This window comes from Lissotriton vulgaris, chromosome 7, assembly GCF_964263255.1.
Source record: "Lissotriton vulgaris chromosome 7, aLisVul1.2, whole genome shotgun sequence".
Classification (NCBI taxonomy): domain Eukaryota; kingdom Metazoa; phylum Chordata; class Amphibia; order Caudata; family Salamandridae; genus Lissotriton; species Lissotriton vulgaris.
In genome coordinates, this window is record NC_141695.1 from 882,700,304 (window position 1) to 882,722,046 (window position 21,743).

Here is a 21,743-nt window from a genome sequence, read left to right on the forward strand (position 1 = left end):
TATAGGGATAACCCAGTACGCCTACTCCTGGTGCTCCTTTACACTTCTTTTCCTTAAGAATCGACCCCGAAGATGCATATCGTATTAAAGTCATTAAAAAACAATACATCCTTTAAAAATTTAGTTGGGTTCCTTTGGAAAATGTCTGGTGCAATGCTCCAAGGCTTGCAGTTCATAAGCTCTGGTGTGCAGGTAATCACAGATCTGCAACACGGCTAACTACGACAGACGCATAGACAACCTGTTACAATGTAACACGGCACTGCTGATGAAACACAGGTGGCCATTTTGGATATCCCTTCACAAAGATTACGAGACAGGCAGGTGAAAGTGATGCAAGGCCGCTTTTAATGAACACATCACCTTTGCTCCAAACAGAATGTCTTCCAATCTCTCTGGGTTTGGTTAGAACGCCTGGTTATGAGCTCACAGCATGGGATGGGTACTCTGATGACTCACTGATGTAGATTACACAATGAGCTGGGGCAACCCAGACTGGTAGTAGTAATTTTGATCATTCGAAATGCACAACACTCAGACTGAATTGCCCATTGATTCGCCAAAAGTATTAGCAAGTTATGGTATTGATTTCAGAAGAATGAAAGACTTTCAATTGATTCATAAATTTCATGGTACACAAAGAAGTAAGGAACCTATATAAACTGGGTGAGTTAATGGGTGTGATATGTTAACAGTGATGCTGGGGTGGTGCTTGATATCATGAAAAGTGGTTGCATGGGACACGTTCTGGAGGGTGATGGCACTAGATGGGCATAGACAACCATTAAGGCTGAGAATACGTTTAAAAAAAATCTCTCCTCCTGGAGGGTACTTGTGGCGAATTGCCGCATATAAGTACTTCCTGATTGGCATGATGTCAACATGAGAATATAATTTTCGCAGCTAAAACAGCATGCGTGGGTAATGCATGCCACTAGTGTAAAAAGTCACGTGTGATTATTAACTCAATTGGAGGAACGCACTGAACCTCACTAAAATAACAGGTTATGACGACCATAACCAAAATTAAATGAATATTTTACAAAAAGAAAAAGGCAAGTATATTCACTGCCCAAGCATGCTCTAGCTTGCATGCATCACACATATAAAACAGCTTAATTAGCTAAGAAACTAGGGAGGTGAGTTTTAGCACCCTGATAAAAGCCACGGCCGGACCTGCTTAGGCCTTCAAAGTACGTCTGAAACATGTTGGACATTAAAGGGTCATAGGACCATTGTATCCTAATGTAATGTATGTTCTTGTAAAGCGCACTGCTGCCCTGAGGCGTCGTGGCGCTGTAGACCGCTGGGGAACCCGTCCTGGCTATCCCTGTGAGATGGTCCCTACTGGGCACCTCCAAGGTGAAACCAGGCATCCCCGGCGAATGTGGGGGGCCGTTGTAGAGATGAGGCAAGCTAATGCCCAGAGTTGCCGAGTGTGATCCCTGGTTAGAGTAGGTACCGAGGCGAGAATTATCGAGTCCGCTGACCCTGGTCCACGACCCTGCCGCGTCGGGAATTGAACCCTGGTCCCGGGCCATTCTCTGCTTCCGGGTCTGCCGCCTCTAACCAGTGAGCCATACCACTCCACAATCACCCCTTGCTATTTTTATTTTTAATATCCCGGACCCCTCCGCCAATGAAGGCATACCTTGGAGCGATCAAGGGATTTTTAATCTATAGTTACGCCTAATACTTTTCTTTTAAGACCTCCCTGGCCTGTAGGAGTCGGGGTGAACCAGATGAAGAAGCACTACTAGAATGTGTGAGGGTTATTTAAAGAAAAGAAAGTCTTTCCCTTCCCGTACTTAGATATGTAGTGTTTAGTGATGGCTAACACTCCCCAGCACACTACATCTGTGACTTTAGGTGGGGTACTAGCGAGTTTTGTATACACAAAGACCTCCACAGGCAAATAGGAGACAGTGCAAGTTTTAAGCTAGTTGATTTTCACAATGTTGATAAAAACAATCAAAAAACAAAACGAAATCTGTAAGCATTGGGATGAGTTTTCAGGTTTTTGGAGCTTCAGGTGTGGTTGAATTTGTAGGTAGTTTGAGTGGCCATAAATGGACAAAGTGTGTTTGCCGGTCTCCAGAATCATGTTTGGCATGTTGCAAAACATTTATTGATCTTCACCGCACTTCCACATACATTCTCAGAGCAAAAGTTTTAATCATAGTATTCACTACGGTTCTAGGATAAATAAACTTAAATGTAAACAATTGCTGCAGCGTATCCTGTGGCTCCGATAATGCATTGCGGCCAAACTGCAGGCAAAGCTCTGTAAATACCCCCTCAGAAGGGGTGATGGCGGGTATGAAGATGGGCCTTAGAATAGCCTCATTTCACAAATTGATTTAATGTAATTATGGGAGATTGGGGCCAGCAGAGATTCAATGCCGCAATCAAGTTTGCCGATTTGCTCAAATGTCAAGGTACAACAACCCTTTGCCTGACCCTCAACCTCTAAAAAGATCCAATTTTTTTGCTGGGGCCTTTGAGGAAGGGCAAGGAGTGGATACTACAGAAAGTAAATAGGAATGTAACAGTTCTTTTACACCTATTTCGATAACTGCCTCCATAATCCTTAAGATCAGGGAAGCAAGGGCACTGCCAGTGGTATTAAAGAGAAAGACTTGGGTGGCAGTTTTTAACCCCTGGTGATATTTTTTTACCGGGCAGAAGGTGGGCACAGTCGCCACAGAGACAGGGCTAAGAGTGGTTTACCACGCAGAGACATTAGCGAGTTGTAGCGCTCGCCTCTGCTGCTCATTTAGCACTGCACACTGAATGGGCAAATTGAAATGCAAACTCTGCAGGAGATGCCAAAGTTGTAGGACATGCCAGTTCTACAGAAAGTGCCACTTACAGACATCTCTACAGGACAAGACGCATCTTCAGCTCTATAAGACATAAAGCCCTTTACGGAGTTGCCATGTTATTACCATACCTGCTCTATCAAGTATGAAGGACCTATGGGGCATGCCAGCTGTCTATGAAATGATAATCCTATTGAACTTTGTAGCTTTATGTGGATAAAAGTGATTGAATACTTGCAAATGTCGACATCCTACCTCTGAACCCCCAGACCCCTACATACATACACACACACACGTTTGATACAGGAGCTCACACTGCCATATAATCGATGTTTTGGAATATTCATGACTTTGCTGACAGTTTTCTAAACTAGTCGTATATAAAAGTGATTGAAGACAGTTCGCCAGTGACCTCCAAACACACTGGAGGCTAAAAACGAACTGGCTGACACAGTGAACATCACTGAGTAGCTGGTGGAATGATGATCGGGACATGGCGCACAAGTTTATAAAACGACAGACGAAACTTGAGATTTTTTTTCTAGCATAGCCGACATCAGGACAGACAATAGGAGCCCAGCCCCAAAAGGCGCTGAATCCACAAGCTCTGGGTTAGAATACCAGCTTAAGATTTAGCATGTGGAACAAATAGTTGCTTATTTGTAGTCATCAAATACATCGAGAATCTGACGGTGGAGAAAAAGCCAGAGGCACCATAGAAAACCAAAACATTGTAAACACTGTTGGCTGAAGCCACAGGGAATGGGGAGTGTGGAGAACAGAAGAACATGCCAATCCCCAGTGCAGCAGCAGCCAGAAGCCTTAGAAAGTGCAGTGAAAGTGTCCCTTAATTATCTGGGGCACAATGAGTCCACTACCTCACTTAAGCTTCAGATGTTGAGGTCCATTTTAATTTATTTTTCATGGTTTTATAATTAGGCTCTAATTCTTGTGACACAAAAAATCATGAGATCAGACAAAATTGAGTACCTCCACGAAAAATGCTGTCCCAAACCTATGCACAACTTTCATATAGTTGGTGCACCCCAGTGATGGCAAACCATTAAAGGACTGGGTGGCAGCCCAATAAGGATGGAGTTTTGAGGAGGATCCACTGTGAATATGACACTTAAAAACAAAGAGCCACATACGTTGCCAGAAGGGTGGTACCGATAAGGGAGAATCCCAGTGACAGATCTAGACCAGCCAGGTCTACACAGTGATCACTCCACCGCATAGGGATAGAAGCTGGTTGCATTGATGCTTGGCTGGGTGGCTGGCGTGGCAAGCTCCCACAGTGACACATAAGTACCCACCACAAAGCCCACAAAGCCCACCACGCTTATGGCGATATCCTTGAACACAGTCCAGCGGCTCAAGCCATCCTCGTAGAAGGTCCAGATCTCCATCAGAGGTGGGAAGATGAGAGCCAGGGCACTGCTGCTGACAGAGCCCACCAGTGAAATCACAATGTCCAAGCGGGGGATGAGAATGGCCAGGACACCTAGGGAGAAACAAACGTAGCCCATTAGCAGCAACAGAAAATTAGTAGCCACTAGCATTGGCAGTAAAATTGTACACATTAGTACCATCTAATTATCATCATCTTCAGCACTAGAGTTAACTATTTTACTAACGACAACCTGCAACATACAGCTTTCCACTACTGCTTAAGCTACTAAACGTTTTTTCCAGAGTTAGAGCTAGGAGAAAATAAATGTATATTTCCCAGTACACAAATGAAAAAAATGGCACACTTTTTCTCAATTAAACATCCAGTAACTGAATGTGCAAAAGGAAAATGTTACTTACCCCAGAAAGCATCTGTTCTTGGCATGTAGAGCTGTAGATTCACATGCTTTGCATACTCCTGCCATCTAGTGTTGAGTCTGGATGTTTGCAAGTTGTTTTCTTCGAAGAAGTCTTCCCAGTCACGAGGTAAGGTGACTCCTGCTTTAGGTGATATTGCGCATGGGCACAGACTCGATTGTTAGATTATTTTCCAGCAGAGGGTGAGAATGGATTAGAAAGTGTAGAATAAATATGTCCATGCGTATGTATAAGAGTAAGAAACTGCAACAGGTACAGGTACCCAGGAAGGCGGGAGTACTCATGTGAATCTACAGCTCTACATGCCAACAGATGCTTACTGGGTAAGTAACATTTTCCGTCCGAGGCATGTGAGCTGTAGATCACATGCTTTGCATAGATAATACAGCAGTAGTCTCCCAAAGCTGTGGCTAACCTGTGGCTGTTGCAGTTGTTTGAAAGAGTTTTCTAAGAACTGCCTCACCTACATTAGCTTGTCTTGCTAACACATCTACACAATAGTGCTTGGTGAATGTGTGTGGTTTAGACCATGTTGCAGCTTTACAGATGTCAGCTATGGGGATGTTTCCTAAGAAAGCCATAATACCCCTAGTTTGAGGGTGGAATGCTCTCTAAGGGGTATTGGTAAAGTCCTGTTTGCTTTTGCATAGCATGTTTGGATACATTTAACAATCCACAGAGCAATACCCGATTTAGAAATAGGATTGCCTTTGTGTGGTGGAGCAAAAGCCACAAAAAGTTGTTTAGTTTGACGAAATGGTTTTGTCCTCTCTATGAAATACAATAAGGTTTGTCTAACATCTAAAGCATAAGTGTGTAGAGCCCGTTCTGCCACTGAATCTGGTTGAGAAAAGAACACCGAGAACTCAACAGATTGATTGATGTGAAAGGCTGATACCCCTTTGGGTAGTAACTTGGGGTTAGTGTGAAGAACCACTTTGTCTTTGTGGAGTTGGAAAATGGTTACTCTATGGTTAGTGCCTGAAGCTCACCCTCTCTCCTCGGTGATGTAGCAATGAGGAAAGCAACTTTCCAAGTGAGAAGTTGCAGTTCACATGGATGCAATGGCTCGAAGGGTGAACCCTTTAGTCTGGTAAGGACAATGTTAAGGTTCCACACTGGAGCAGGTTGAAATCTTGGTGGAATAACTCTTGAGTTCTTCCATAAAAGCCTTGATAACAGGTACTCTGAAAAGGGACAGATGTTGTCTATTTTGAAGGTATGCAGCTATTGCAGCGAGATGTATGCATATGGATGTGTAAGCCAATCCTGACTGCTGCAAGTGTAGTAAGTAACAAATGATATTTTGAATGGAAGCATCTAACAGGTGATATGGTTGTTATTAAAATATATAACAAACAGCTTCCATTTAGCTGGGTAGCAAGCCCTTGTAGTAGGGCCTTCTGGCCTCTTTAATGATGTTCATACAGTCTGGTGGAAGGTTCAGATAACCAAACTATAATTTCAGGTGCCAGATTGCTAGGTTGAGTTCTTTGGGATCTGGATGTCTTATGTCTCCATGGCTCTGTGAGAGGAGACTACTGGGTGTGAGATGTAGTTTTTGATGAGGAACTACTGAGAGCTCCAATAGGGTAGTGAACCAAGGTTGACGTGCCCATGTATGAGGGATGTTTGTCTGAGCATCCAAACCACTAGTGGAATGAGTGGGAGAGGCAAAAAAGCATAGGCAAATATCCCTGACCAGTTCATCCATAGTGCATTGGCTTTGGACAATGGGTGTGGATACCCGGAGGCGAAGTTTGGGCATTTTGGGTTTTGGTGTGTGGCGAACAGATCTATATGTGGAAACCCCCACATTTGCAAGAATGGGGGGTGGGTGGGGGGGAGAATTCGAGGGTGAAGTTCCCACTCATGAATCCGTTGTCTCTGACTGCTGAGAAGGTCTGCGATTTGATTGTTTACTCCTGGGAGGTGTTCTTCCAGGAGAGAAATATTGTGATGTATGGCCCACCTCCAAATGGCTTGTGCAAAACATGATAGTTGAAGAGAGTGTCCCCCCTCTTTTTATATGTAGTACATGGCTGTCATGTTGTTGGTGCGGACTAGGACCGCTTTGCCTGCAAGCTGAGTCTGGAAGGCTTTGAGCGCTAGAAATACTGCTAGCAGCTCTAGATGATTTATATGAAGTTGCGTTTGCTTTTGAGTCCACAAACCTTGAACGGTGTGAGTTTTGAGATGAGCTCTCCAACCTGTGAGCGGTGCATACGTTGTTAGCACTGTCTGTAGAACTGGGTCGATGAATGGCCACCCTTTGGATACGTTTTGTTGATTCCACCACTGCAGAGAGCGATGAGTGCGGCTGTCTACCAACATTAGATCTGACAACTGACCCTGAAACTGATTCCACTGACTTTCTAAGCATTCTTGAAAGAGACACATTTGAAGTCTTGCATGGGGAACTATCATGATGAAAGACGCCATCATTCCCAGTAGCTGCATGTATACTCGAGAGCTGGTAGTGACTGGTCGGGCTGAAACTGTGAGCTTAGAGCCTAACTATTGCAGATTCTGGCTGCATTGGGACAGGCTAGAGCGTTTTGAGTATTGAGAGTGGCTCCCAAATATGTTTGTGTGTTGGAGGGTTGAAGATGGGACTTCAACACATTCACTGTGAACCCCTGATCGTGTAGTAATTGCAGTGTTATTTGAGTGTGCTGGAGACACTTTGGGTAAGAGCTGGCTTTGATGAGTCAGTCGTCCTAATATGGGAAGACATGAATATGCTATCTTCGCAGGTGAGCAGCGAATACTGACAGGTATTTGGTGAATGCACAGGGAGCAGTGGCGACTCCGAATGGAAGCACTTTGAACTGGTAGTGTAGTCCCGCAACCACAAACCTGAGATATTTGTGATGAGCGGGATGTATTGGAATATGGAAGTACGCGTCCTTTAAGTCTGGAGTGATATACAGTCACTTTGCTGTAGGAGTGTGAGCACTTGTTGAAGAGTGACCATATGAAAGTGATCTGAATGAATATATTGATTTAGCTCTCTGAGGTCTAATATAGGCCTGAGAGAGCCGTCCTTTTTGGGTATGAGAATGTATAGGGAGTACACACCTGATCCTTGATATTGCATTGGTATGGGGTCTATAGCTCCCTTTTGCAGCAGAAGAGAGTGAACCTTCTGTTTGAGGAGGGGTAGATGCTCTGGTGACATTTTGTGTGAACGTGGAGGAATGTTTGGGGAATTGTTGGTAAGCTCCAGGCAATAACCAGATTGGATAATTCCTAGGACCCATCTGTCTGAAGTTATTGTATGCCAGATGGGGAGGAATTGAACGAGACGTTCCCCAAAAGGTGTGGAATGATCGGGGAGAAGGGGATGCAAGTCACTGTTTGTTTGTTGAAGGGGAAGAGCGGGGTGTGGAACCTTTACCTCTTCCTTTGCCATTAGTGCCCCTAAATCCGCCTCGAAAGTAACCTCTTGAAGAGGATGACTGACTGTTACCTTTATATGATGTAGAGGTATTGTCTGTAGATATGTTTTTAGAGACCCCCCTGTAGAAGGAGCGACGAAAAGAACCCCGATTAGATTGGGACTGTAAGGCTCCCATAGATTTTTCAACGCCTGTGTCCTTCTTCATCTTCTCTAAGGAAGTGTCTACAACAGGACCAAAGAGATGCTCTTTATCAAAAGGTAAGTTTAAGATAGAAGCCTGTACTTTGGGTTAAAATCTAAGCCAGGCATGCCTTCTTAGAAATATACTGGTGTTGATTGCACAAGCTGCAGTATCAGCTGCATCTAAAGCGCATCTAATAGATGTGTTTGAAATTAGCTTTCCTTCCTGAACTAGGTTGTGTGCCTTAGACTTATGTTCATCAGGTAGAAATAAGAGAAATTGTTCAAATTTGTCGTTGTGCGCACTGTCGTATCTAGCTATGAAAACCTGGGTATTGGCAATACGCCAGTGATTGGCTGCCTGTGCAGCTACTCTTTTTCCTGAGCCGTCGATTAGTTTAGATTCCTTGTATGATGGAGTGGCATCCGCCGATATTTGTGAGTTTGCCCGTTTACGGGCATTAGAAACCACTAAGGAATCTAATGGTAATTGACCCTGGATGTAAACTGGATCCGATGGTGCTGATTGATACTTTTTATCTACCCTTGGTGTAAGAATTCATGCGAGTACCGGATCTTTAAAGATATCTTCCGCATGTTTTAGCATACCCTTGAACATAGGCAGTGGGTGAGTGGATCTTTGAAAAGAGCTTAGTGTCTCAAAGAGAAAATCCTCCTCAAGTGACTCTTTAGGAAGCTGAACTCAGTGGTATTCAGCAGCCCTATTTATTAGTTCTTTGTACCCTACATTATGATCAGGTGTAGAAGGTTTTGTAGGGTATAAATCTATCTGGATCGTTATCTGTGTTTGGATCTGTGTTATAATCGTTCCATGGATCAGGACTGTTATCATGTACCCGTCCCTGTCATCCTGGTTGTCAGGTGTTTGTTGTCGTAGTGAATTTGTGAGTGTTATCAACACATTTGGGTGAGGTGGGGCAGGAGGTGTTACAGGAGGAGGAGAGGGGTTAGTACCAACATGTTTTCTCTTAAGATGAATGTGGTAAGTGTCCTCTCTTTCTGGTTTGCCTTTTAATGGCAATTTTGCTTGAATATGTCTAGTTTTGGGATTGATGACCAGTTCCTTTTGTTTGTGGACTGGGTTTGAAGGCGAGATGTTGAAAAGAGGCTCCTTTGATGGAGTAGGAGCAGTTTTATCTTTTGGTGCCAATATTTATGGAGTTTAGGTTTTCGGTGCCTAAGTATTCGGATCCGAAGATGGTTTCAGTTTTGGTACCGAAGGAGTTTTTCTCCGAAATATGTTTCGGTTTGGATGCCGATTGTTTCGGCTTGGGGCCCCAATGTGGCCGACCCGATCCTGAGCCGGAAGGCTTTAATATTGGTTTTGGTGCCGGGCCCAAAGGCGGGGCGTTGAAAATGTGTCCTCAGTGCCGACCTTGGCCAAAGGCAGAGGAGGGACCGGGCCATTTTCTTGGGCAGAGGTGTAGTTTGGGCAGATGAGGATCGGTACTCACAGTATGCTGACCCTGCGAAATCTCTTCGTCCAATGTCGGAGTCGGATTCTGACACGGAAATGAGCTCCTCTTCTTCCTCTGCACCTTGAGCGTCATCGTCTTGTTTAGAATCTTGTCCGAAGAGATCTTGAATGGAGCCGCTGTGTTGGTTTTGCAGTTCGTGACGTCGAGCCCGACCGTCACGTAGCGTCTTCTTGGATTGGAATGATTTGAACGAGTCAGTCTTGTTCGTCGTGCTCCGGGGAGAGGCACAAGTTGCACACTTTGTGCAAGTCAATGCACGGGTACTTGGCGTGGCACCCAGACCTCCGTTACATTGACAGCGAGATGGCCCGACGGCCTTCCACGAAGTTTCCGATCAACAGAGATTTTTCTGAAACAAATACAATACGTAGAGAATGGGAAACGCGATCGAATAACAATACCTTCGAGGGTGAGTGAATTGCGCACCAAGGGGAATCCGTGGAACAGTTTCGAACCGCAGCGCAGCAATACACGTCCGAACCCGATGGCGGAAAAAAACAATCTCACGATGGAGTCGATGCCCATGTGCAATATCAGCTAAAGGAGGAGTCACCTTACCTTGTGACTGGGAAGACTACTTCGAAGAAAACAACTTGCAAACATCCGGACCCAACACCAGAAGGCAGGAGTATGCAAACTATTCTTCTTGCTGCCCACCAGGTTTTCTGATTACCAAGTCAATGCAATCATACTACAGTCATCTGACTCACAACTGACATAGGCGCCCACTGCAGCAATTAGCACAGCAAAATATTTCCCCTAGACAACTACCAACCCAGGCAGAGCAGGTCTTGATACAATGAACAACCCAACATGAAATGGTATGTTTAGTCACTGATTTACCCTTTTTTGATCCAATTAAGCACAAGAAATCTGGTCATCAACTCCGTCCTACCGCATGTTGTAGATGTTGTATGACACTGGCTCAAAGTGGAGGAAAGAAAAAATGTAGAAGTGAAGTTGACAGGGCCATTTTGAATACATAAGCCACCTAAGATAGGAAGAATGGGCAGGTGCGATGAACAAACTTATCTGACTGTGAAGGGTGGATAAAAAGAGAGAACCTAGTCCAGTGACCTGTGCCAGTGGATTTAGCAGCAGGCTTACAGGCTGCCAAGAAAATCTCTGATTTCAACTGGAAATCAAAAGGGATTTTAACTGGCACCTCTCAATCTCCATATGTGCAACCACAGTACTTTGGGATCGGAGAGAAGGAGCTATCTATCATTTTGCAAGAAAAAGTCTATTCTGCACAGGACTGGAAGGGAAGGCCGTGTGGCAACACATTAGCAATCCAGTTCTTCCTCACCCAGTCTGTGGTGATCAGAATCAGCTGTGTTCGAACCTTCCAGACCTTTCACAGCATTTCTGATAGAAACAGAATCGACCGGAACGTGTACAACAGGCCCTGAGAGAACATGAACCAGAAGTCAGTGGTGAAGAAATTTAATCTGGACAAAGTCAAAGTCATCTCCGTCAATTTGTGCTTTAGCTTCCACTTGATACAGACAAAGCGGTCCCAGATAGACACAAAATTAACTCAATCGAGACAACAAATACGTGCATACAAAAATGACTTATAGCAGCATTGTTTTTAATCACAACGTGTATCGTAAAAGATTCATTCATAAAAATAAATATGCAGTAAATCACATATAATACCCCTAAAAGAAAGGAGTAGGGAAGGGTAGTGCTGGGATTGTGAAAGTATAGGAACTAGAATATGGGTCACTAAGACCAAGATACACCAGAAATAATCAAGGCAGGTTATCTCAGCAATAGATGTACAAATGGATCGAGCGATTCTTAAGGTCTCGGTAACTGTGGGAAGGGGGTAGCGGGACAGTCTTGGTACCAGCCTGGTACAGGGATACCCTGCACTCAGCTCTCAATCCTCGAGCTGGGGGGTTCCTCGGGGTCGGGCCGCGGCAGCGCCAGCAGGGCTCCGAAGATGGTTCAGCGAGGTCAGGCCGCAGCAGTGCCAGCAGGGCTCCGAAGATGGTTTAGCGAGGTCAGGCCGCGGCAGGGCCAGCAGGGCTCCGAAGATGGTTCAGCGAGGTCGGGCCGCGGCAGTGCCAGCAGGGCTCCGACGATGGTTCAGCGAGGTCGGGCCGCGGCAGGGCCAGCAGGGATCCGAAGATGGTTCAGCGAGGTCGGGCCGCGGCAGCGCCAGCAGGGCTCCGTATAGGGGTCAGGGTTAAGCAGTGAGTTAGTCTCAGGGTCAGCCGCGGTTCAACCTGCAGGGCTCTCGACTCCAGGATACAACTCCCGACCCATTCCAGAGCTGCCCCAGATATAGGTCTGGAGTCCTTTGATGTCTGGACCCTCGCACCTGGGGGTTAGAGGGGCCGGGATGAGAGTGTCCAGACACCCAGCAGGGGGGTGGAGCCAGCGCCCAGGGAGGCCGGAGGGCGATCGAAACCAGGCGTCCGGGAACGGCTGGAGGGCCATCGAAACTCTCCTCCTCCTTGATCCGTCAATTGGCCGTTTTACCACCTGGTCGGATCTTGGTGCCTCGATGTCGGGGCTTCTCTGGGGCCGCGGCCGAGGTCGGGCCGAGGCCACGGGGCCCGGAAGTGAAAGGCCAAAGATGAAGTCGGGGCCTGAGAGGGTGGCCCGGCATAGGGGTCGGACCAGCAGCGTGGGGCGAGTAGGGGTCGCCATGTTCTGGAGGGGGAGAGTCGGGGGTCGCCATGAGTGGCGGCTCTCATGAAGGTAGGAGGAGGTAGCTTCAGGCCGGAGGACAGGGGTCGATGTCGTCCAGGGCCCGCCATGCGGGAGGAGTGGGACCACGCCACGAGGCCGGGTCCAACACACGTCCCCCCCAGCTGAAGGCAGGGAGAGTCACCCATCTTCTTGGGGGTTCTCCTCCCCGAGGCGGAAGAAGTGGGACAGGCCGTCAGCGTGGCGTGGTCGCTGCCGGGGCGATGCTCCACAGTGAAGTCCATCCCTTGTAGGGAGATGGACCAACGTAGCAACTTCGGGTTCTCCCCTCGCATCTGCATCAACCACCGCAGGGGTCGGTGGTCAGTTTGCACCCGGAAGTGGGTGCCGAAGAGATAGGGTCGGAGTTTCTTGAGGGCCCACACCACGGCGAAGGCCTCTCGTTCAATGGTGCTCCAGCGTTGCTCTCGGGCCAGCAGACGTCGGCTGATGAAGGCCACCGGCTGATCAACTCCTTCGGCGTTAATTTGGGACAGGACCGCCCCGACACCGTGCTTGGAGGCATCTGTTTGGACTACGAATTCCCGGCTGCAGTCAGGGGCTTGGAGCACGGGGGCGGTACACATCGCTGTCTTTAGGGTCTCAAAGGTGGCCTGACACTTGGGTGTCCAGTGTACCATCTGTGGCTGCTTCTTGGAAGTGAGTTCAGTGAGGGGGCCCACAATGCTGCCATAATTCTTCACAAAGCGCCGGTAATACCCAGTGAGCCCCAGGAAGGCTCGGACCGCTGTCTGGGTGACCGGGGGCTCCCAGGCCAAGATGGCGTTGATCTTGGGTTGGAGGGGGGCCACCTGGCTGCTCCCCACTTGGTGTCCCAGATAGGTCATGGAACCTTGGCCGATCTGGCATTTGCTTGCTTTTATGGTCAATCCGGCCCGGCGGAGGGCCGCCAAGACCTCCCGGAGGTGCTGGAGGTGTTCGGCCCAATGGAGGCTGTACACCGCGATATCGACAGATATGCGGCGCTGAACTTTTCTAGCCCCGCCAGCACCTTATTCACCAGTCTCTGGAACGTTGCAGGGGCGTTTTTCATCCTGAAGGGCATCACCCTGAAGTGGTAGTGGCCATCGGGGGTTGAGAAAGCGGAGCGCTCTTGGGCACCTGGTGTGAGTCCGATCTGCCAATAGCCGGAGGTTAGGTCGAATGTGCTCAGGTAGCGGGCCGCCCCCAGGCGGTCGATCAGTTCATCAGCCCGGGGAATGGGGTGGGCATCGGTCCGGGTGACGGCGTTCAATCCCCGGTAGTCTACACAAAACCTTAGTTCGGGAGAAGCGCCAGGGGCGGCGGCTTTGGGGGCCAGGACGACAGGGCTGGCCCACGGACTGTCAGAGGGTTCGACCACCCCCAGAGCCAGCATCTTGGAGACTTCCGATTGAATGCTGGTCCGAACTCGATCGGGAACTCGGTAGGCCCGGTGTCGCACAGGCGGGCTGTCCCCGGTGTTGACATCGTGGACGCACCACTGGGTGACTCCGGGGGTGAGAGAAAACAAGTCTGCAAATTGTCCCAACAGCTTTTGGCAGTCTCGGCGTTGTTCTGGGGTCAGGGCGGAGGAGAGGTTGACTCCCTCCACGGAGCCGTCTTTCTCGGAGGCGTTCAGGAGGTCCAATAGGGGCTCGGAGTCGTCTTCGGCCCCGCCGTCAGTAGCCATCAGGAGGCTAAGTTCCGTCCGGACAAATTGAGGTTTGAGACTGTTGGCGTGGAGGACCCAGAGGGGGTTCCTGGGGGACTTCATGTCCACCAGGTATGTGACAGGGCTCTTGCGCTCCACCACTTTCAAGGGCCCAGTCCACTTGTCCTGGAGGGCACATGGTTCGACCGGGGACATGACCCAGACCTGTTGGCCCGGCTCGAACTCAATGGAAGAGGCGTTTTGATCATACCAGCGTTTCATCTCTTCTTTGCTGGCCTCGAGGTTGTTTTTGTCAAGTTCCCGGAACCGCCGAGTCTGGTTTCGGAGGGTCAGGAGGTACCGGTATACGTCGGGGGGAGTATCTGGGGCGGCCACCTCCCAGCCTTCTTTGACCAGGCTTAGGGGACCCCGGACGGGGTGCCCGTACAATAGTTCGAAGGGACTGAACCCCAGAGACTTCTGAGGGACCTCCCGATAGGCGAAGAGGAGGCAGGGCAGCAACACGTCCCATTGGCGTCACAAGGTCTCTTCCAGGCCCATGATCATCCCCTTGAGGGTTCGATTGAAACGTTCCACTAGTCCGTTCCCTTGGGGGTGGTAAGGGGTGGTAATTTGTACGTGACCCCGCATTGTTGCCACAGGGACTTCATGTAGCGGGAAATGAAGTTCGTACCCTGGTCACTGACGACCTCTCGGGGGAAGCCCACCCGGGAGAAGATCCCCATCAGCGCCCGGCCCACCACGGGAGCCGTCACGGCCCGAAGAGGGATGGCTTCGGGATAGCGGGTGGCATGGTCCACCAGGACGAGAATAAAATGGTAACCTTGAGATGTTCGGGGCTCCAGGGGTCCCACAATGTCTATCCCCACCCGCTCGAATGGGGTGTTGACTACTGGGAATGGTTGCAGGGGGACCTTGTGCTTGCCGCCGCTCTTCCCGCTGGCTTGGCAGGTGGGGCAAGTCCGGCAGTGATTGCTTACATCATTCCTCATCTTGGGTCAGTAGAAATGGGTCTCCAGGCTGCTGTATGTCTTGTCCTGCCCCAGGTGCCCGGCGAGGGGCACATTGTGTGCCAAATTCAGGAGGAAGTCTCTGAACCGGAGGGGGACCACCAGCACCCGGCTGGCCCCCAGCTCGGCAATCTTTTGTTCGCTGTAGAGGAGATCGTTATCCCAATAGACCCAGTGGGACTCCGAGGGGTCTCCGGCGGTTTGAGAAGCGGCTTGCTGTCGGATCCCCTCGAGGGAGGGACACGGTTTCTGTTCTTGACGGAACTGTTCTCTTGTGGGGCCACCTTCTTGGCGCCATTGGGCCAGTTCCGGGAGGTCGCTGAGCAGGGCTATTTCTTCACGGTTGGGCCCCAGTGGACCAGGCTCAGGGTCGGAGTCTTCGGAGACGGCGGGCGGCGGAGGCTCGGGCCACTCCGTTTCTTCGGTTGGGGTGGTGGCCCGGGCGGTCATGGATCGGGTGGTCGCACAGACCCACTCGGGGAGGCCTAGCATCCCCAGATGCTCTCTCCACTCAACGTCGGCCCAGGGTGAACTTTCCAGGTCATTTCCGAGGAGGCAGTCTACGGGGGCATCGTCCCGGACGGTCACTTTTAGCATGCCCGACACTCCCCCCCACTCAAAGGGGATTCGGGCCATATGGCACAGGCTCTCTGAATTGTCCGCTGACCGCACTGGGCACAGTACATTGGGCAGGATTTGGTCAGGGGTCACCAGGTGGCAACGGACGGCCGTTACGCTGGCTCCCGTGTCGCGGAGGGCTTCGGCCCGGTGTCCATTAATGGTGACCCACTGGCGGTACTTCTGAGTGTTGCCCGGGATCGGGGCCCGGGGGACCATGTCTCGTTCGCCTAGACATACCAGGGACATGGCGACAGGCTCCCACTCGGTCTGGTCTTCGTCATAGCTCTATTCTTCGCCCCTTTCCTCTCCCAGGGAGGGGGCCGCTATCTGGCGGTTTGGCGGACCGGTGGTGCCGGGCCGCTGGTTCATCGGGCAGTTGGGGTCATTGGCATAGTGACCGGGTCGCTGGCATCTGTGGCAGGTAACGTCCGTGCGGGGGGGGGGGTCCCTCATCTGGCCAGGGATGGCGAAGTGTTGGTTGGGGAAGATGCTGCTGGGGAGTCTCGGCTCCTGTTCTGGCCTCCTCCGCCGCCTCGTGGACGGTGGGACCCCTGGGGAGCTCGGGCGTAGTCTCCCATCGAGTTCCGGGAGATCCGGGTGCTCACCCATCGATCGGCCTCGATGGCGAGTTTACGTGGCTCGGTCAGCTTACTGTCGAGGAGATGCTGCCTGAGTTCGACAAAATAGTTGTTGGAGAGGTGTTCCCATACAATGAGGTTGAACAGCTGCTCGTAGGTGGTGACCTGGCTGCCTTTGATCCATCCCTCTAGGGCTCTACTATAGAAGTTCACATACTCCACCCATGTAGTACCGGGGATTTTCTTACAGTCTCGGAATCGCTGCCGGTACATCTCAGGGGTGAGTCCATAGCGAGTAAGGAGGGCGGCTTTCATATGTTCGTAAGAGGTCATCTCCGCGTCGGGGAGCTCCAGTAGGGCGTCCCTCCCTTCGCTGACGAACTTCCCCCATAGGCCGGCACCCCAGTCTTTTTGGGGTACTCGATGAGAGGTCATGGCTACCTCGTAGGCCTTAAACCATTGTTGGATGTCGTCGTTTTTGTAGTATTCTTTGAGGAGGGCCCCGGTTCCCGGGGGGGCTGGTCTCCCCATTCTTGGCCTTGATCTCAAGTTCTTTTAAGCCACGCTTGTGCTCGAACGTGAGCTTCTTCTCCTCTAAGTCCCTCTGCCTTCGTTTCTCCTCCAGGTCTCCTTGCAGCCGTAGTTGCTCAAGGGCTATCTTTTTCTCGGCCAGCTGTAGTTCTCCGTCCAGACAGAGTCGGGCGAGCTCCAATTCGTGGAGTCGGCTACTTTCTCGCTCTAGGGCGTCTTCGTGGGAGAGGTCCGTGTTCACGTTGGTATTTCTTTCCTCTGCTGCGGTTGTGATGGTTTCCGGGTGCACATCTGGGATCGTGTTGTCTTCGTTCTGGGGTGGCGTTGCTCCTGCCTCTACCCATGTTTGTAGGGCCTGCTTGAAATCGTCCTTGGTGCTTAGTCCAGTGGTAGCGATGCCCAGGTCCTTGCAGAATTGTTTCAATTCTTTGTGGTTATAGTCTTCCAACCGTTCCTTCTGGAACTCCGTGGTCGGTCTGGTTTCCTTGGTTGTCATGGTTGTAGTGTGTTTTTGTCAGTAGTGGGTGAGTCACTCTCTGTACGATTTGTGCCGGCTCGGATCGCACCGCCTGCCACCAATGTTAGAAAGGCGATCCTAGGGGGAAGGCAGAGGGTGTCTGGCCGACAACCCTGAGACCCACCTCTCCTTCTGGAGTTGGCCGAGCGCCGTCGAGAGGCCTCCTGGCGAGGTTCCTCTCCTAGAATCGTACCGGCGAGCAATCACACCACTACAAATGGACACCACACAAGGATAGATTCTTAAAGTCTTTATCAGCAATCAAGGCAGGTTATCTCAGCAATAGATATACAAATGGATCAAGGGATTCTTAAGGTCTCGGTAACTGTGGGAAGGGGGTAGTGGGACAGTCTTGGTACCAGCCTGGTACAGGGATACCCTGCGCTCAGCTCTCAATCCTTGAGCTGGGGGGTTCCTCGGGGTCGGGCCGGGGAAGCGCTAGCAGGGCTCCGAAGATGGTTCAGTGAGGTCGGGCCGCGGCAGTGCCAGCAGGGCTCCGAAGATGGTTTAGCGAGGTCGGGCCACGGCAGGGCCAGCAGGGCTCCGAAGATGGTTCAGCGAGGTCGGGCCGCGGCAGTGCCAGCAGGGCTCCGAAGATGGTTCCGCAAGGTCGGGCCGCAGCAGGGCCAGCAGGGCTCCGAAGATGGTTCAGCGAGGTCGGGCTGCGGCAGCGCTAGCAGGGCTCCGAATAGGGTTCAGGGTTCCGTAGTGAGTTCGTCTCAGGGTCAGCCGCGGTTCGACATGCAGGGCTCTTGACTCCAGGATACAACTCCCGACCCATTCCAGAGCTGCCCCAGATACAGGTCTGGAGTACTTTGATGTCCGGACCCTCGCACCTGGGGGTCAGAGGGGCCGGGATGAGAGTGTCCAGACACCCAGCAGGGGGGTGGAGCCAGCGCCCAGGGAGGCCGAAGGGCGATCGAAACAGGCATCCGGGGACGGCTGGAGGGCCATCGAAACTCTCCTGTCAAGTGGACGTTTTACCACCTGGTCGGATCTTGGTACCTCGATCTCGGGGCTTCGCTGGGTCCGCGGCCGAGGTCGGGCCGAGACCATGGGGCCCGGACGTGGAAGGCCCAAGATGGAGTCAGGGCATGAGAGGGTGGCACCGGGATAGGGGTCGGACCAGCAGCGTGGGGCGAGTAGGGGTCGCCATGTTCTGGAAGGGGAGAGCCGGGGGTCGCCATGAGTGGCGGCTCTCGTGAAGGTTGGAGGAGGTAGCTTCAGGCCGGAGGACAGGGGTCGATGTCGTCCAGGGCCCGCCATGCGGGAGGAGTGGGACCACGCCACGAGGCTGGGTCCAACACTTCCATTGGTTTCAGAAATACCACATGTAGAAATGCCCAAATTTGAAAATAAAGTAAGTGATGAACAAATTTCAATTACCTACAATGTAACATCCCAATGCCTGCCTCTGTTGCTTCCACAAAACATCAATTCTTTTCTACTGTGTACTCTGATGAGCATGAGGTGTATAATTCTTTCAGTGCATGGGACATGAGTGATTAGTAGTAGGATGTCCATTAAATCAATAGGATTATGTTCCACCTGGCATCGTTGGTGTGGTTTCCCCTGTCTTTTTTACTCTACCTCCTGTATTTTTGACTGTATGCTGGACTTCGTTTTTGCACTTTGGGCACTTTACCACTGCTGATCAGTGCTAAAGTGCAAGTGCTCCCTGTGTAAATTGGGAGTATGGTTGGTTAACTGTGATTGGCATATTTGATTTACTGGTAAGTCCCTAGGAAAATGCCCTGTGTGTGCCCAGGGTCTGTAAATCAAATGCTACTAGTAGGCCTGCAGCACTGATTGTGCCACCCACATGAGTAGCCTTGTAAACATGCCTCAGGCCTGACACTGCAGTTTAAACTGACATGTCAACATGGCAAATGCACCTACTTGCCAGGTCCAACCCTTCCCTTTTACTACATGTAAGGCACCCCTAATATAGGCCCAAGGCAGCCTCATGGGAGGGTGCAGTGCATGTGAAAGGTAGGGCATGTACTGGTGTGGTTTACATGTCCTGATAGTGAAATACTGCCAGTTTCATTTTTTACTATTGCATGCCCAATTTCTCCCATAGGTTATCATTGGTGCAGCATTGTAACCTTTTACAAGTGTAACTTTCAATTGGGCTGAGAGGAAGATTTGGAGTTGAGGTTCCCTGAACTCAGAATTTAAAAATACATCTTTGAGTGAAGTTGTTTTTTAAATTGTGTGTTTGAAAATGTCACTTTTAGTAAGTGAGAATTTTCTTGCTTTCCATGTTGTGCGTCTCCCTGCCTATGGAATCAAAGTCTGATTTAGGGTTACCGGGGCGGTTCGTACATTCACTGTAGACAGTTACACAAAGGGAGCTGAGGTGTGCCCTGTATATCCTGATGGCCAATTACCAGGCTGATGGGTCTTACTGAACTAGAGTGATGGGAGGAGTTGTCACTGACACTTGAATAGGGCTGTGCCTATCCTCTCACAATGCTCTCTCTACCCCCCCCCCCCCGACGTGTATCTGGAGCCAAGTCAGGGCACAACAGGATCTTGTGAACAACAAAGACTTTCCTTGAAGTAAGCCTACTTCAAAGGCCAAAAGGGATACAAGTATTGGACCGGTAGCCCCACATTTATAGAACATTTTTGGATTCAGGACTCTCAAGAAAAAGAGCTCAAGTGCTGTCTGGAGGAGTACTGCCCCTTTGCTGTATTGCCTTGCTGGGTTGGCCTGCAGTTGCTGATTCTGTTGGTGGGCAGTGAAAGTACTGGACTTTGCTTTCTGGAATCCTGCTTTACAATGTTCTACAAGGGCTTGCATGCGCTTGCCTTCTGTGGGTAGTGTCAGAGCCATCAAAAACTTCACCTGCAGCACCTCAGAATTCCTCTGCTGGGAGGTCTGACCTGCCAAGTGGTGCCAATTCCAGTTTGGGGCCCTTGGAGGTGGTTTTGCTGCTTTAAAGACTAAATTAAAAATTCACACATCGCAATTCAGCATCGTTTTTCCCGACGCAAGCTTGAAGTGAGGTTGAAAAACCAAGACGTCACTGCGCCACGGCTGAAAAATTGACACACCATTTGTTCGGGCCAGGAAGAACCGCTGCAGCCCGAGTCGAGAGCACTGTGCCTTCGACGTTTGAGAACCCCGCTCTGACTTTGATGCAAGTCCTGCAGTGCTGCTGAAGGAATGGACCCATTACCCATCTGCGGTAATCGACGCAGTGCCTGTTTCACAGCCACCTCCACTCAGCACTTCTGGATTTTTCCATGCATCGCACCTGTGCGCCAAGTTTTCATCAGCAGAGCCCTACAGTGAAGAAATAAGGCTGCATGTCCGAAATTCGACACATCGCTTCCACTCGCAGTAAGGATTCGATAAAACACTTCTCCTGTGCGTAGAAAGAACTGACTACGGAACCAACGCATTATTTTTGTTTTCGATGCATGCTTCCTCTGCGTTTGTTTTTCGGATTCTGATGCAACAAAGGTACTTTCAGCTAAAATCAACGCATCCATAGAGGTCTATGGACAAACTTGTTTAAACCTTTAAATAGTAATATCTTTGCTTGTTTGGTTTAGATAAAGATATTTTTCAAACTGATGTGGTGTCCATTTGTAGTATTTTCACTGTGTTACTGTATGTTGTGGGTACAAATGCTTTACTTATTACCTCTGCGATAAGCCTGAGTGCTCTTGCCAAGCTACCAAGGGGGTGAGCAGGAGTTATCTTGGGTGTGTAACTCCCTTACCCTACCTAGAGAGAAGGGTCCAGACTTGACAGGGTGTAAGCCACTGCAACTAGAGACCCCCATTTCTAACAGATTAGAGGTGAAGCATGCAAATGGGATGTCTGAATGTATGCAAGGCTAGCAATGATGCAGGCTGCACTTGAGGAAGGGGTAAACACCACTGCTTATTGGTGTTGCAAGAATCATGGGTTCTGGTCATTATGAGGTTAAAAGTGCAAAACAACAGGCACTCTTGTCTTCTCGGCTCTTATTTGGTTGCCCATGTGAGGTTGTCCTATTGAGACAGTAATGAGGAAGAAGGTTGGAAAGTGTAAAGATCTGATTTGATAGGTTGGCAACCAATCCAGCCAACTTGTGGGTTGCATTACTGACTGTTTTTCAAATAAGTATCTGTATTTAAGCCAGTTTTCATAATCAGAGTTGAATTATGTAACTTTTGGGAATAGAAGCAATCCCTTCTTTTTTGCAACCAAGGGAAACACTTGATAAAATGTAACTTTTTAACAACCAAGGGAACCATTGGTGCCTGGCAGCAGTGTATATACTAATGTGCAAGCATCCTCTTTATGTGCTAATTTTCATCACTGTTAGTGCCTTTTCTCTACTGGAATAGAAGCTGCTTTGCTAGATAAGTCAAGATGACTATTCCATTTTTTAT

At 49.7% G+C, this 21,743-nt stretch overlaps 1 protein-coding gene across 3 annotated transcripts in view; it reads right to left on the minus strand.

Annotated features, from left to right (window-relative positions):
- Window positions 1-325: 325 nt before the first annotated feature.
- The window catches only part of LOC147702609 (proton-coupled amino acid transporter 1-like), a 494,150-nt gene continuing 472,732 nt past the window's right edge, over window positions 326-21,743 (minus strand). For all 3 annotated transcript variants that reach the window (XM_086931275.1, XM_086931277.1, XM_086931276.1), the window contains exons 11-12: window positions 1,592-4,326; window positions 326-1,242 (exon numbers count right to left, since the gene is read on the minus strand). In XM_086931275.1, coding sequence (XP_086787401.1) covers window positions 4,046-4,326 — 281 coding nt within the window. In that variant the 3' untranslated portion in view covers window positions 326-1,242; window positions 1,592-4,045. The remainder of the gene's footprint in view (window positions 1,243-1,591; window positions 4,327-21,743) is intronic.